General features: G+C 36.3%; 1 protein-coding gene across 2 annotated transcripts; it reads right to left on the bottom strand.

Moving 5' to 3' along the window:
• Positions 1–3,243: 3,243 nt before the first annotated feature.
• Positions 3,244–12,669, bottom strand: LOC122027663. Of its 2 annotated transcripts, none has more exons than XM_042586654.1 (5): positions 12,525–12,669; positions 11,726–12,099; positions 9,711–9,862; positions 4,198–4,334; positions 3,244–3,680 (listed from the first exon to the last, which is right to left on the bottom strand). In XM_042586654.1, exons 2-5 carry the CDS (start codon positions 11,950–11,952, stop codon positions 3,513–3,515), a joined length of 684 nt encoding a protein of 227 aa, XP_042442588.1. In that variant the 5' UTR covers positions 11,953–12,099; positions 12,525–12,669; the 3' UTR covers positions 3,244–3,512. The 2 variants fall into 2 exon arrangements, with proteins under 2 accessions (XP_042442588.1, XP_042442589.1); XM_042586655.1 differs by having other exon boundaries at positions 11,726–12,094; positions 12,525–12,668.
• Positions 12,670–18,017: the final 5,348 nt, after the last annotated feature.

Genomic DNA, 18,017 nt, shown 5'->3' on the forward strand with positions numbered 1-18,017 from the left:
CATTTAACTTACTTAAATTACCTAAGTTAAGTTGATCACCTAAACCTTCATTAAAAAATTGATAAAATATTTTTTCACTGTTATTTTATTTCTCTATCATTTATTAGTACCATATTGTATTCATCTTTAATACATTCTATTTGGATAAGATCTCTTGTCTTTTTTTCTCCCACTTTAACTATCTATAAATATTTTTTTCCCTTCTTTTGTATCTAATTTTTTATATAATCGTTTAAAAGTTTATTCTTTGTTTTATTCACTGCTTTTTTAGTCTCTTTCTTGGCTATTATATATTTTCTTAAGTTTTCATCATTCTTACAAATATATAATTTCTTATAAGCTATTCGTTTTTCCTTCACTTTTTCATGTACTTTCTCATTCAACCATTAAAATTGCTTATTTAGTGGCGCATATCCCTTTAACTTATTGAGCACATGCTTAGTTACTATTTTTAACTTTGATATCATCTTATCTCATGTCATATTAGAGTCACTGTATATTTTACATAATTCTTGTACTCATACCTTCTCATTAAATATATTTTACTTCACATCTTTTAACTAATACTACTTAATTCTAGGAATCGTATGTATTTTCTTTATATTGATACTATGCTCGATGCGTATTCAATACTACTAACTTATATTGGATAGTTAAACTTTCTCCAAGGATGACCTTGCAATCTTTAAAAATCTTTTTATTCCTCTTGCTAACTATAAGAAAGTCAATTTGTAATTTATTGTTCCCGCTTTCAAACCTGGCCAAGTGCTCTTTTCTGTTCTTAAAAAACATATTAGATAATATAAAGTTATATATTATCACAAAATCTAATATAGTTTTACCTTCTTCATTTTTTGTTCTAAACCCATAACTCTCATACACCATCTCATATTTCTTATTTTTTACTCCAATATGTTCATTTAGATCATCTTTTATTAAAATCATTTCATTTGGTGGAATGTTTTATAATATTTCATCTAAGTCGTCCTAAAATTTGATTTGGTAGTTTCATCTAATGTTACTTAAAGTACATATATGTTAATTACGTTCGTAGTTTTTTTTGTCACTATTATCTTAAATGCTATAATTTGTTGGTGCGGGAAGCATCCGACGATCGAACCTGAATTTTGATAATGACAAAAGATTCAAAAGTTAAGGTTATTTGTGATCTAATGTGGTTGAATGAGTTTGCAGGAAAAGTCCTAAGGTATACAAAAGTCCTAGCTGCGGTTAGGAAGGCAGAAAAATCCTAGGGGGTGGTAACCCTAGGTCATAGGAGGTGGTAACCCTAGGCGGAAAGTCTTGGTAGGTCGAGGTCTTTAGGCAAAAGTCCTAGAGTCGGAAACTCTAGGTGAAAATCCCGATGTCGTGGATTGGGTGGAAAGTCTGGACAGGTCGTGGAGCGGACGTCCAACGGAAAGACATGAAGATTCGGGCGCTGAGCAAAAGTCCAGTCGATCGGGAGGATCGAACTAGCAACAGGTATACTTTCCTGAGTGGAGTAGGTGAGGACGCATTCCCCGAAAGAGGGAACAGTAGGAGTCGATTCGACCTAGGGTTTCCGGTCGGAAATCCAAAATCAGAACCGGACAGTCCGATGATTGTCAAAACATTTATGTTTGTCTTATTATTGCATGCTAACTTTGTGTTGCAGGGTATGCTTGGTATTTTGGGACTAACGTATCTTGTAGGGACAAAATAGCATGGTTTGCCTCGGATGAATAGTACCCGAGGCGCCCTCCATGGAGCTTAGAGGCGCCTCGGATGCAAGAGCTGGAGAGCGTGCGCAACAAAGCTGGAGACGCCCTCATGGAGTGCTGAGGCGCCTCAGACGGCCTTGAAGGCGCCCTCCATGGCATTGGAGGCGCCTTCAGGTGGATAGGCTGCAAAGGAGTCAAAGCTCATCCACGCTGTGAATCTACCGGTAATGAAGGTGCCCTCAAGGGCTTATATAAGCCTGTCTCGATCAGAGACTTAACAAAACACCTTCTAAGCAATCCTTCTTCAACGCACTACTAACGAGACGATCCAGTTGAGTTACAACAAGACACCGACGACCAGAAGCTTCGAATTTACGATTCCTTTATAGTCGGTATAATTTCTTTATAGCATTCTAAATTGTAAGATTCTTTTGTAAGATTTTCGAACTGATAGTGAATTGCCCAAAGTAAACACTCAACGAGTGTGGGCCTTGGAATAGGAGTCGTCACAGGCTCCGAACCAAGTAAAACCAACCTGCGTACTTGGTGTGTTTTTCTTGTGTTATTTTCTTTTATTCCGCTGTAGTGAAAGTCACGAGCGCTATTCACCCCCCCCTCCTCTAGCGCGTCTCAATCCAACATAATTCTATCCTCTTTTCTAACTACTTCTACAACTTTATCTTTTAATGAACTATCTACAACAATACCCAATTCATTTCTTATTTTACTCTTTTTTGTATACCATAACTTAAAATATGAGTTCTCTATCATCTTACCTTCTCGTCTACCTATTTTATTTCTTGTATACATAAAATATTAATTCTTCTCCTAATCATTTACATATACTACCTCCACTGATTTACCACTAAGTGTTTCTATATCTTATATTTCAAATCTTAGACTATTAATTTTCTTATAATATTTATTCTTATTCATCCTATGGTTTGAGAATTCTTGTATATTTAATACTATACTCAAGTTCTCATGAAGATATAATGGTCATTGCCGATATATTACAATCGAACCCTACAATGTGAACTCTTAGATATTTAACACTATGCCCAAATTCTGGAGATATAGTCGTCCTTGCCGAGACACTACAATTAGATCCTACAATGCATTCCTTCAGGGGAATAACCTAACATTAGCATAATAATTTAATGAATCCATTCATTAAATATTTTCTATAATTTAACGCTAACTAATAATGTAACACAACCCTTTTCTTTTATCCAGACTTGAAACAAGCTATGACTAGTTCGTCAAAGTATGATATTCATGAGATAGAAATTCTATAAAAATAACTTCTCTATGAGATGCAAAAACAATCAAACAAATATAAATCACACAAACATGACCTACCCATATTGTTATCAACTCGCTGTGGAGAAGAAGAATGATCCCAATCGGGGAGGAAAAAAGAGATGGCAATATAGTGGGAAAAAAAAACAGTAGTGAAATGGTGAAATTTAACCTTAGATTATTGCTTCGACATGACAAATAGAGGGATTATCACTAATATATAGGGTATCATTTGGGCAAGTAGATAAAATTTTTCTATAGTCTAATTCATGTGTTGGTTCAACTATCACATATACAATTACAATCTGAGAAGAACAATTGATCAGATTGCATTTTCATAGCATGTATAGAGCTCACTCTCCCTCCTCGAATGCAAGATTAACCAATCTATGTGATACATTATCAACAGGTCTTGAAACAAGATGGCCACTTTGGCCAAGAGCTAACCCAGAGCAACAACTATAGTTAAGTGGATTTTCAGCACAAAACAGTAGCAGATGCCGTCTGGAGCTAGTATCCTAGCCAAGTGGAGGGGATCGGCTGGAAACTGGCCTTGGCACATGCTAGAACATCATAGTAATCTGTGGGGTTTAAGCAGTCACGGAAGTCGGTGAAAAGCTTCTCAAATACCATCCATAACACCTTGTAAGATCTTGAGTAGGGAAAAGGAAGAAAGAACTGCGTGAAAGAAAGTTACCTGCTTAATGAATGAAGTAAAAGCATTGACTATGGCTCATATTTATGGGCCAAGTTACCCGGACTTCAGCAAGTTAACTTTATCATCTGATGAAGTATTATCGTTTAATGTGGTTGTAAATTAAGCATTCATTAAAACGGTATGATGATGAGGAGATAAGGAGATGCTAGATTGTGTACATGTTAATCTTCTTTTCCTAGCATCCAGTACACTAAAACACGATCCTACTGTACCATTAATGAAGTGAAAGAACAATAACCATCAAGACGCTATTAATGCTTCCTAAAGCACACTACAATTATTCTATCTACAGAGATAAAGTACCTCCAAACTCTATTGTTGGAGTCTCAACTTGAACATTCCTTAAGAAGTAGCATAATAGTTCTTTTATACCTGTAATCCACGAATAAACTAACATCTACCTATCAGTATGACTATGAACCATGAATAGACCAAAATCTAATAGAACACAAAATAACTAGTGATAAGAAAATTTACTTCGCCTTCTTGTGCAAGACGTTTAAGCAGCAAAAATGTTCGCTTGTTCTCTTCAAGATTATTGATGACTGCGAGCCAAACCTCTGAAGAAAGCTCATGAGCCTTGTCTATTGACTTCCCACAGGCAATAAATTGATCTGACAGGAGGAGGAACTTTGTGATTAGTCACATGGATGATACAGATTAGGCAAGAGGCACAACAAGATAAGCTCTAGTAGTTCAACAATTTGTGGATTTGTTCACTGGTAATGTGTAGCATAAAGTAGAAAGTAGAAACTACAAATGAAGTTAATTTTGTAAATTTCATGAAATTAAGTATTGAATGGATCAAATACACTTCCAACTTCAATTAAATTAGTTAAGTACTTGAGATGCTTATATATGACAAGGATATTTATTGCCCTCTTTTGAACACTTAGGATTTTCAGCTACAGCAAAATCATATGTAGTAATGACCAGACTGTGAAGATAGAAGATTAAGAAACAAAATCTTGTACACATGAACAATCTGCAGTCTTAAAGCCTAAAGGCCATCAAATAACAATCAACAAATAGCATTCATCAAATAATCACTTACGACATAAGACATTACAGTTGCTAATTTTGCATGAAGAAGAAGTTTATATCTTTCCCCCTTAGTTTGGGAACATGGACTTGAAAATTCATATATTATTGGTGGATATTGGATAGGATGAACCCTTCTTGCCTTTTCTGATATAGTAATATTATATGGTGGTTTATCTGATAAGTATATCAACAAGCCACAAATCATATCTGACGCTTTCATTCTACAGAATTTATTGATAACATATACCGGCTCAATTAAGATCCGTCAACAATTTCTTAACATGTACATTAACTAGTTCCAAGTCCATTAATTTTGCATTAATAGCAAAGTTGGAAACTAAAGACAAGTATCTTACATTATCAGAGTCACAATGGATAAGAAGCAAGGATCCATGACTAAGAACAACCTCAGCAACTTAAGATCTTATCATATCTAGGCAAAAGAATTTCTTATTGTCAAACTATCATGAGAGACCAAAGAAGATGAAAATATTCAATCAACTAAATGTTGGGACCTTGATGCCGATAGAAGGGGGGTGAATAGCTCGTCACCCAAATCGTCACTTCCTAAGCTTGTTAGTGCATAGCGGAAATAAAAAACAAAACTAACAAATAGAAAGCTAAACCTAAAGGCAATAACTAAGACAATCAAACCTCTAACACGTTTATGTAACGTGGTTCGGAGATCACTTACTCCTACTCTACGACTGCCCGTAAGGTGAACGATCTCAATCCATCGGTGGATGATTCCCCGGAGAACTTACGGCTAGCTCGTGTAGCTCCTTGTGGGTGGAGAAACGTCACCACAACTCACACAAGACCACACTATATCACCCTAAACCACACTATATCACTTGAGCACTTGGAGACTCTAATTAGGGTTAACTACCACTAATTTCGTCAACCTTAGCCAAGCATCCCGAGCTCTCTTAAATAGAGCTCGAGAGGAACCACCTAGCTGTGTTTGCCGCCACCTGTCGACGGGTAAAATCGACTGGCCTTCTGTGGAATTCGACCATTACATGTCAACGGCTCGATACCAGTCGACTGATGGAAGTACCAGTCGACTGCTACAGTAACACTACAGTAATGATATAGTAGCGCTACAGTAACTGCTACATTAACTTGGAATTTTACCTTGAGTACAGTCTCTCATGCACTCGTCCTTGCCCGCACAACCTAGACCTAGCCTTCTAGCCTTCTCCATTAGCCTCGCGTCCCTCGAATGCTTCCCCATCCTTCACGCCTTACCTTCTAGAGCTTCTATCGGCCTTGTCATTGTTGTCGGATCTTCCTTTGCCAAGAGGTCGTGCCTCCAAGATTTCATTCATTGCCAAGTCACACGTGGACTTACATTGCCAAGACTACATGCTTGGACTTACATCGCCAAGACTCACCCTTGGACTTTCTTCCTTTGCCAAGATCAAACTTGGACTCTCCTTCTTGTATCTGTATCTTGCACACTCACAATACATATCAAATACAACAATAAACTTAACTTAAACCTTTGTCTAAACATCAAAACCTAGGATACCTAAATTGCTCCAATAATCTCTCCCTTTTTGATGTTTGACAACCCATTTAAGTTAGGAAAACATAAATGCAATAACAATGCAAATAAACATGCATATCTACTCATACATAAGTCATGAAACATAACCTTAGGCTCCCCCTTCACCTAAGCTCCCCCTTGAGCTAGACATTTTCGTAAAGTTAAACTTCTCCCCCTTTGCCAACAAATGAGCAATTGCTCCTCCTTCACCTAAGCTCCCCCTTAGCTAGGTTTTCTTGCAAAGGTGTGTAGGTTTCCCACTTAAACTCAACACTGCTCCCATTTGTCATACATAAAAAAGAACACCAATAATATTCCAATTATTGGCTCTTTAACCTCTAATGACCATAAATATCATGTATTAATCCCCCATAAGATTAATATACATGTTCACCATCCTTTTGGTCATTTCTTATTGCTAAAATATATTTTCATACTGTATCAGTCGACTTCGACTGGTACACTATTTTAGCCAAAAACAACATTTCTTACCCAACTTCAGAAATACACCAGAAATTCCACAAACCTCTAAAAATTCTCAAATTTTGAGGAGATATCTGTTTTATTCATGTCTACCTGGAAAAAATATATACAAAAATATCTTTTATCATAGATCCCAAGATTGACACAAAATTCAAAATTAGCTAAATAGTTCAATTGAACCTTAACCTAAAGTCCTAGTTTTGACTTTCTCTTGATGTATCTGCTCATACTAAACCATAATACATCCCTAGCATTAGTTTATATGACATTTATATATCAAAAACCAATTGTCACGTAATATGACCCCAATGTCATATTTTCATGTATGATATCATCCCAATTGTGTCAATCCACTAGGTTAGAGACTTAAGTCCGTCTTCTAACCACTTGGCACATTTGATAACCCATCTACCATGGATCCCATAGGCTCTTCCTAACTTTAGGAATCTTAACCTTAATCACCTACCTAGGTGACTCATTCACTATGGCTAGGCCACTTCGGTGCACCTCGGGTGACACTTGGCCTACAAACTTGACTTTCTTAACCTTAAACACCTTATCTTTGGTTAATTTATTTTTATCCTTAACCTTGGACACCTCATACTTGCCATAATTATATGCAACCCTAACATATTTCTTCTCATTGGCTTTGGATGACACTCCCTTGTCCTTAGTACTGCTCCCTTATCAATGTAATGTGTCACCCTAACACTTGACCTCTTTTTGGTCTTGGAGAGACCCAATTTGATATTTTTGGATCTTTGACCACCCAAACACATATCAAGTCCTCTAGGTCTAATAATGAACCTATCTAGGACTTTCTTTATTTCCTCGAGTCTTGCTTTCAAGGCTTGATTTTCTAATTCTAGAATTCTAACCCTAGAATCAACATGTCCACCTTGGACATTTCTAGACCTACCCTTCCTAGGCATAAGTCTCCCCTTCTTGGGATTAATGCCTAGGTTTTCAACCACCTTCCTCTTCTTAGGCAAAGTAGGTTGTTTCTTTTTAGATTTAACCTTAGTGTATGATTTCCTAGGATTATCTACCGTGTTAACCCTATTCCTATCATTATACCTAAATCCATAATTATGCATGGGTACATAATTTTCATTATTCCTAACAAGTATGAAGGAATTTAAAATTGGATTAAACTTCAAATTAAGGATTACCTTCCCTTTTACTTTTAGAGCTCCCCCTTGACTTGAGCTCCTTTTCTTCTCTCATTTTTTCAAGTGCGCCAATTTCTTGAGCACTTTGTGTGGTAGTGACCCCACTCACCACATGTGAAGTATTGAATGTACCTCTTCTCCTTGACACCATCCCTACAACTCACATTAGTCTTTAAAAGAACTTTACCAGGTTTAGGGTTTACCTCCTTTACCTTCTTGAGCGAAGGACACCTACTCTTGTAATATCTCATCTCCCCGCACTCAAAGCACTTGATGCGGGTTTAGTGCTCTTCTCGGTGGGTGTGGTTGAAGGTTGAGCTTCCAAGACCTCCTCTTCCTTGGATTGCTCTTCTTCTTCCTTCGAAGATGTGAACGATTCCACATCCTCCTCCCTTGAAGATGTGGATGACACTTCCTCATCTTCCTTCTCCTCCTCGGATGTTGAACATGTGTCAACATCCGATTAGTCCTTCTCCTCTTGGACCAATAAACCCTTCTCCTTGGGCTCCCCCACTCCTTGGAGTTTTATAGGATCTTCATGGAATGGAATGATCTTTTTCCAAAGATTACTTGCATTCTCGAAATTACCTACACTTGTAAATACCAAATTATTGGGACCTTGACATCGCTAGAGGGAGGTGAATAGCTCGTCACCCGAATCATCCCTTCCTACACTTGTTAGTGCCCAGTGGAAATACAAAACAAAACAAGCAAATAGAAAGCTAAACCTAGAGGCAATAGCAAAGACAATCAAACTTCTAACACGTTTATGTAATATAGTTCGGAGATTACTTACTCCTACTCCACGGCTATCCATAAGGTGGACGATTCCAATCCGTCGATGGATGATTCCCCGGAGAACTTCCGGCTAGCTCGCGTAGCTCCTTGTGGGTGGAGAAACCTCACCACAACTCGCACAAGACCACACTAGATCACTTAAGCACTTGGAGACTCTAATTAGGGTTAACCACTACTAATTTCGTCAACCATAGTCAAGCATCCCGAGTTCTCTTAAATAGAGCTCGGGAGGAAACACCTAACTATGTTTTCTACCACCTGGTAAATCGACTGGTCCTCTATGGAATTCGACTGTTACATGTCAACGGCTCGATACCAGTCGACTGCTACAGTTATGCTATAATAGCGCTACAATACTGTTATAGTAACTTGGAATTTTACAATCTCTCATGCACTCGTCCTTGCCCGCGCAACCTAGACATAACCTTCTGGCCTTCTCCATCAGCCTCGCATCTCTCTAATACCTCCTCATACTTCACGCCTTACCTCCTGGAGCTTCCATCAGCCTTGTCATTGTTGTCGGGTCTTCCTTTGCCAAGAGGTTGCGCCTCCAGGACTTCATCCATTGTCAAGTCACACTCAGCTTTACGTTGCCAAGACTACATACTTGGACTTACACCGCCAAGACTCACCATTGGACTTTCCTCTTTTGCCAAGAACACATTTGGACTCTCCTTGTTGTACCTATATCCTCCACACTCACAATGCATATCAAATACAATAATAAACCTGACTTAAACCTTTGTCCAAACATCAAAACCTAGGGCACCTAGGTTGCTCCAACACTAAAGACATCTTATCTCTTAATAAAGGACACAAACTTATGCCTCTTTAACTCTTTTGAAGCCATTATCCCAATTCACAAATCATTTTTTGATTGCTCAGTTAGTCAACAAGTATTATGAAGAGTATTAAACAGAGACACTAGATCAAGAACCCACCAATCATGGTTCCATGAAGTATGCTAGAAGGAGGTGGCATCATTGATAGCTCAAGCTGCTCCTTCAAATACAAATAAGTGTGACCTAATAGTTCATCTACTTCACCATTAGAGGAAATGAAGTGTTTGCTTGCATACAGTGCTTCATATCTCCTGTTTAATCAAGAAGATAGGACAAAATAGTAAATTTTGTTAGAATAAATGCAGATAATTTTTTGTTCACGTAGTCTATAAAAGATCGACAATAGAATTACATCTACAAGCACAAACACCTCTTTAAGAAGATAGAAAAAAAATTACATTATAGCTGCACTTAAATTACTCGTAAAGATTTCAATAGTAAATGAAATATTTCTGCCCTTTTTAAAACTTTCAGCAAATTATCTAAGCCAATGTATCTTTCTGTTCCTAATTTAAATTTTAGTTTTCTACTATCTATATAAATTGGCTATTGGAATTGCTTCAAATGACCAAAATCTGTACCGTCCATTCTTTATGTTATACCAAGATGATTGATGCAGCTATCACTGCCTTCACAGATGATGTAATCAACAAGAAGCAGAGTCAATCTTCCTGTAAATAGGTCGTGGCAATGATGACTAAAAAATCTAACTCACTCAAGGTAAAAGATAATTTTTTGGTAGGAGAAAAAAATCATATAAGAAAATAAGTATTCCCTAATGAATACAAAACTAAGGGAAGATTTTAGATATCACTTCTTCAATGAATGGGTATATTACCTACTTCACTTATGCTCCATGTGCAAAATGGATACACAATTTTTTCGTTGGTAAGAAACTTAAAAACGATTAAAAATATTGTCCCATTGACCAGTCAATTTTCCAATAGGTACAATGAGTTAATCTTATGGATGGAACCAATTGTAACAATTACATAAGTTCATGTTTATGATTGCAATAAAAAATGTTAATGCATCCAGTTGCACCATAAACCATAGTGAGTTATTTATGGGATAGGTGATTTAAATCATATCTATTTATCCAATTTGTAAATTTATAGAGGGCCAAAATAATCATGATTAATGTTCAAAATTTAGTTATGATCAAGTAAAATGAAATTAAAAAAAATATGTTTCAGAAGATGAAAAAAAACATCTTAATATTCAAACTTGATAATAATAGAGAACGCAGGTGTAGTCAAGTAAAGAACCTTTTTATAGGTGTTCTACAGAACATCCAATATATAGATTTTGAGGTCTTGTCAAGTCTAAAATAAATGCTCTTGAACATTTTATCACATGTACAGAAGTCTAAATGTTATCATAGCTTGGCCTCTAGTGATGCAGCTCGACTATGGTGGTCTAGCACATAGATGTATCTAGGTTCCCAGATCTTTTTTGAGGTGAATATGTGTACTACTATGTGGCATGCCAAGGGAGACATCCAAGTTTTTTGCAAGGTGTGTTGCCAGAGGCAAGCAAGGCTCCTTTATCGAAATTTCTGTCTTGAAGTCCTTTTTCTTATACGTGGGAGTGAGCTTCACCCATATGCGTGATTCCTTGGCCCTTTTGGAGTGAATGAACCATCAGCATGATTATATATGATAGCGGTCGATATATAGTGATGAAACAAGAACCAACTGTACAAGCACAGGATGCGCTTGCCAGATGTGCCAAAGGATGAAATGAAGGCTTCCGTAATCTCTTATTACTAAGTCACAGATCCTTGATGATCCTTATATGCAGGAGTGAGCCCTAAATGAGATAATTTATTGTAATATGACCAAGACTTTGTAATGTAGAACCACCAAGATCCTTATCAGTTAATCTAATAATCAGAATGAACATGTTTGAACAAAGCTAAAACATGTGCTACAGTAGTGAAATAAAAAAAAAAAATCAGTCTGGAATGAATTCATTATTTTGTTCTTAGGAATTAACAGTGTCATGAAAATTAAGAGCTAATAGGGAAGAAATTGGACCAATAATTCTCCTACGAAAGAAACAAATCATAAGTACAAACAAATAGGAGCCATTAATTTCTTCAAATAACTGACCTTCTACTGGAACCACGAGGAATAGGTCCAGGCCATCGTTTTCTCTGGCACGCAAAAGGCCAGGTCTTGATGATCGCCGTTTGCCACAAGCTCTCCCCCCTAAAAATTGCAGCCCAGTGCTTGTTGACACAAGAAATCCGAGACCACTCGCAGAGAGGTAGGCGGACAAAAATTTCTATAAGGAGATGATCAGGAAGCTTTCCAAACTCATGTCCGCAGTGCATCATAAGAGTCACGCTCTCTCTTTCTGCAAATTCCTTCCAATGAACCTTTTTCTCTATAAACGTATGGCACAGAATCTATTGTTTTCCAAAGAACTAGCCGAAGATACTAAGGCAGTAGAACTCCAGCACAAACCAAACCCTTCGCCTACCCTATCATAATAAAGAAAAACTCAATATCGCACGTCTCATCAAAGGCCAAAATTTTTGCACGCTTCAGCAAAACTTCTCGGCGAAACAAAAATAAAATAAAATAAAAACTCCATTTTTTTCATGAATATAAGTGGAATCCAACGAGCGTTTCAGGTTCTATGCAACTTGCACAAACCCTATTCTTCCGTCTTATCCAGACTCAAAACGCCTAAATAGCCACCGAAAACCAATCTCTATATGCTTAAAAAAACTAATAGCAAATCAAAAGATTCTCTGCGCTATCGCACTTCCCGATATCAAATGGAAAATTTGCACGACAGCATGACAAAGATTAAAATCATGTGGGGCGAATGAGAATCTCGCATAATACTATACCATTGAAACATTAGAAAAAAGGAAAAGGAAAAGCAAAGAGAAACCGATACCCGTGAGCTCCGAGGCGGAGGTAGCGCGAAGGGGAGAGATGAAACCGAGGAAGCTCAGATAACAATGGTAAGCGGAGAGAGGAAGGGGTGGTTTGAAGATAGAGGAAAGCTGTGGACTGCCTTGGGTGGGATCGATAGTTGGCAAATGCGCAACCTTTTTTAACTTTTATTGGAAATAAAGATGGAGCGGTTACGCCGTCATGTCTCCGTTTACATCACCAGTCTGTTGACATGCCGGCTGCCAAACTAACCTAGTTAGGTCATCGGTAGATTCTCAAGTTTTTTTTTTTTTAAAAAAAAACAAGAATAAAAATTAAAAGATTGCCTATTTTAATGGGATTGTCAAAGGTAACTTTCTTAGTATTATAGAAATTTAAATCACTTTATTTATTTATTTATTTATTTATTTCTATGTTAGGAGTTAGGAAAGGGTAAGTTAAATAATATGAAAATATTTATATTTGAGTTTGAATATGAAAAATATATATGATATTCCAATTGGATTCAAAGCTAAAAAATAATAATGATTTTGGTTCGAATTTAATTTGAAATAGACTTGAGCTTGAGTTCAATTCGAATTGTTTGAACCTCAATTCAATTCGAGTAGAATCAAATTAAAGTTAGAAATACCTTAAATTTGAATTTGATTTGAATTATTGGAACTTTAATTTAAGCATATGTAAATTAAATTTTTTTATAAAGATAATCAAAATTTGATTTAAATTCAATTTATGAGCGACTGATGAACAATCGAATAAAATATTATAAGTTCGAATTTGATTAAAAAAAAACTATCAAATATGTTCGAATTATGCTCGAATTCAAAATTTTCAAATTTGAATTAAATATTTTTCAATTTAGCTCGAAAAACTCGCAAACATGTTTTATTCGTTCCTACCCCTAGTTAGGACTAATGATTTGAGAGGTGAATCTTGCTTGACATACAAATAAAAATGTATACTCTTGACTTTAAAAATAAAATATATATGCATGACGATATTAACTTTTGTAGTAAAAAGATGAGCGTCCATTACAATATGTGTCTGAGTTATATAAAGAAAGGTAAATCATGAGATCAACTTATAACCGATTGTTAAATGATTAGAGGTGAAAGAAATTTATTTTCCAAGGGCATACATCCATCGAGAACGCGATCCCGTGGCCTCAAAGAAATAAAAACAATAACAACAATGAAACTAGGTTATGAATACAATAAGGAGGCTTACGGATTATCAAAATATTGGTCAAGATCCACCAACTCCATCCCCCAAGGCTCCTTTTAATCTTCCTTGTTTTTTAGTTGGCATTATTTATCCTGCAAGATGATATTAACAATATGATTTGAAATTTACATTTCTACTTCACCATCTATGATTCCTCATTGAGTCATGTTGAATTGTTACTGTATTTTCTCTTTCTCAAAAACCTTTTAAAAACAGAAACAACCTTTTTACAAATTTCTTATAAGAAGATAAAAGAAATAAAGACAATAACAACAATGAAACTAAGTTATGAATACAATAAAGAAGCTTAGAAACCAACTCCAACTCCAACTTGTTGGGATCAAAATGTAGCTAGAGGGAGGGTGAATAGCTCGGTGCGATCGTCGTACTTGACGTTGCTTGCTTCTTGAGATGATGTGCAGCGGAAATATACAAGAATACAACATTCAACGCTAACACTAAGGATTTACTTGGTATCCACCTCAAGAAGAGGTGACTAGTCCAAGGATCCACACACTCACACACCCTCCACTATGAAAACCCTCCTTTACGATAACTATCGAAGGCGGAGAAGCCCTACAAGCTCACAGTACAAGAAGAAAGGGAAGGGAAATATAATACAAGCAAAAGCTTATAAGATATGCACAAGAAACCCTAACCTTAGTTTCTTCCTCGCCTCTTGACTTGGACGTGCACCAGCACAAGCCTCCAAGAACCTTCAAGATCTGGCGTGAGAGCTGTGGAGAAGTGGCTGTGAAGTTGCTGTTGAGAAAGAATCGAAACCGTGGAAGTTCTGTCGAGAGAAACGCTCGCCAACAGCTATATCCTGCGCCAACGGTCAAATCCCAATCGATTAGATTGCTCCCAATCGATTGGGGAGGCTTTGGATCGATTGGCCGATCGATCCAGAGCACCTCTGTGCTCCTGGGAATTGCCTGGATCGATCCAGGGCTTATCGCGAAAAATCGCAGCTCCCAATCGATCACCCGATCGATTTGAGGCTCCCAATCGATCGGTCGATCGATTGGGAGGCTTTCTGTTCGCGCAACACTTCTCCCCAATCGATCCACTGATCGATTGGGAGGAGCCTTGTCACGGGGACTCACCCAATCGATCACCCGATCGATTGGGCATGAGCCAATCGATCGGCTGATCGATTCAGCTCCTGTTTTTGCCCAAAAACAAGTCCAAAGTCCCCTACACCAACATCCGGTCAACCATGACCTGTTGGTTCATCATGCCTAGCATCCGGTCGCCCTTGACCTGCCAGGACTCCCTCACCAAGTGTCTGGTCAATCTCTTTAACCCACTTGGACTTCCACCAGATGTCTGGTTAACCTTGGCCCATCTGGATTTCCTCGTGCCAAGTATCCGGTCAATCCCTTTGACCTACTTGGACCTCCTAATACCAGATGTCTGATCAACCTTGATCTATCTGGATTTCCTATGTCTGGCTTCACTCACCAGGACTTCCCTTTTGTCTAGCTTTACTTACTAGGACTTTCACCTGGCTTCACTCACCAGGATTTCCAACTGCCTAGCTTCACTCACTAGGTCTTTCACCTAGCTTCACTCACACTACAAGAAAAAAGCCTAACAACAACGGTTTTTCACCGTTGTCGTAGCCCCTTTAGAACTGTTGTTAAATGCCGTGTTGTTAAAAGGGGTGCCCAAAGACAGCAATTTTTAACCGTTGTCTTTGAAGGCAAAGACAACATTTTTACAACGGTGAAAAACTGTTGTCTTTTCCTTCAAAGACAACAGTTTTTCACCGTTGTCTTTGAGTGTCTACCTTTAATAGCAGGTCTTCAACAACAGTTTTAAACTATCTACAACAACGGTGAAAAATCGTTGTCTTTTTTAGATAAAAAATTTTAAAAAAAATTAATACACAATTTTCCAATATTATAAATCATTCAAAATACTAAATTTCAAAATAAAATTTAATATACAATTTTCTAACATTCAAAAATAATATCTATAACATTCTGAAGAAATTTCATAAGCAATCAACAAAATGATAACACTATTAAAACAAAGGTAGAACAATATAACTCGAGATTTTCTACTTAGATGTCTATGAAGAGAAGTTTGTTAAAGTCTCTCCATTTTTTTGGCTTGTCGGCATTCTTCCCAGTACTCTTGAGGACACCTATTCAAATAAAGATATATATTACAAATTAGAAACTAAACTGTACGCGTGATTCTAATTGCACTGGATAAATGTTACATAACCATAAAAATCATTTGATCTAGTCATCTAACAGAAGTGCAAAAAGCGTTATCTATGTAACATAAATGGTAACCTCTTGAAACAATATGGTGGCTCTTAAAGTCATGAACACGTTAAGGTTTTCACCAACTATAGTAGGAATGGCTGCAGTAATTACCTGAAACAACATAAATCATTAGTTTTGAAGGCAGAGTAGAGAGACGTTATGCAACTTTTAGAAATCAATGCAACATAATCTTACAGAATAACATTATAGCAGGATAAAGATGCCAAAAGAGCAGTAGATTGAAACTAAAAAAACCAACAAAGAGTCTTTAATATATACACTACCGTCGTTAATAGGTCTTAACGACGGTATACGCTACCGTCGTTGGTGATAATAACAACAAGTTTAGATATCATCGTTAATGGCAACAACGACAATCATATGTACCGCTATTAATAATGACGATTATATTTACCATTATTAATAATTTAATGTCATTTAATTATTTAACAACAAGTTAGTATACCATCGTTAATGGTAACAATGACAGTATCACTAATTCAGACCTGTCAAAATCTATATATTTTTAATAAATATATTAATGAATACTAATAAAAATTAAAACACAATATATTAAAAATTAAACACCATATAGTTTCTACACATCATTAAACTAGATATCAAATGTCTAGTAATCATCTAGTAAAATTAACATCCACTTACATCAAAAGCTAGCATTCATTTCTCTAAAGTCTTCGTATGCAAAATGTTGACATTCTCATAACTATTTCGGGTCAACTCTCCCATACCTATAATAAATATACAAAAAAAAAAAAAACGTGTTAGAACTTAGAATTCTTAAGGACCAAATTTGTATACCACATTAACATGGACAGAGTATAAAGTGGAATGTCAATTCAACAAAAAAAAATAAGAACAATAGACAATAATTGTAATTTTGCTAACCTTCTCGAATAAATAGCTCACGGAATAGCATCCTCAAGTATGAATAATCCGGCTTGTCCTCAAAACGCAAGGATCAACAGTAGTGAAAATAAGATGTAAATTCTGAAGGAAATGACTTACAAAGTGCATGGTTTATATCATCAAAAATCTAAACTCTCTCACAATCATTATGCAAATTGAAATAAAAATAAAAGTGGCTGACAAAATTTTTCTCAAGTATGTAAAAGAAGGATTTTGAATTACCTCAAAGGGGTGAGCACTTTCTTCTCACTAATTTTGTCATACTTTTACTTTTTACTGATAGCTTTAAGCCCTTTCCAAAGAAGGCTGAAGCAAAATAAAACCACCATAGATATCATATTAGGTATCCAATTGAAACAAAAATGATAAGAAAGACGGTAGATGGACAAATGTTAACCTTCCTCTTAAAAAATACATAAGAACATAACCAAGAGATTCCAAATCATCTTTGGCTTTGCTATGTAGGTAAACTATCATGTATTAATAAATACAAATGAACAGTGCAAGTACATAATATTTACATTAATATAAGGATCAAGAAACTCACCAATCCCTATATGTGTATTAACACTGACATAGCTTGCAGTTCCTGTAAGATTCTTATTCTCCCTGTAAATGGATACACCATATGAAACCAAAAACACATTACCTATAAAACAATTCAACAAAATCCCATGATAGGAAGATGTAAAATATAACAAAATTTGTTAGGCTGGATGGAGTAAATAAAAACAAGAAAAAGATTCCAAAGAAAAGTCAATTTATAGTTATAAAACAAAACTTGCTTAGGAAAAGACAGAATTCTCTGCTCAATTTAGGTTGTACATTTCTTGTTAGTCACCAAAGATCCTAAAGTGTTATGCCTAATTGATTGTTTACTATAACTCAACCCCCAAAAGAAATCATTTCCTTTAAGAAATGACAAAAACCCTGAAATTGATCAAATAAGCTTGATTCAGAAAAAAAAAATTGTGCAAACATCTCAAATTTTTCGCCCTCCATTTCACTCTTTACCCTTCCTGTCAAGTTGCTCATAAAAAAGCATGTATAGTACAGATTAATTT

Source organism: Zingiber officinale, chromosome 10A (assembly GCF_018446385.1).
Source record: "Zingiber officinale cultivar Zhangliang chromosome 10A, Zo_v1.1, whole genome shotgun sequence".
Taxonomy (NCBI): Eukaryota; Viridiplantae; Streptophyta; class Magnoliopsida; order Zingiberales; family Zingiberaceae; genus Zingiber; species Zingiber officinale.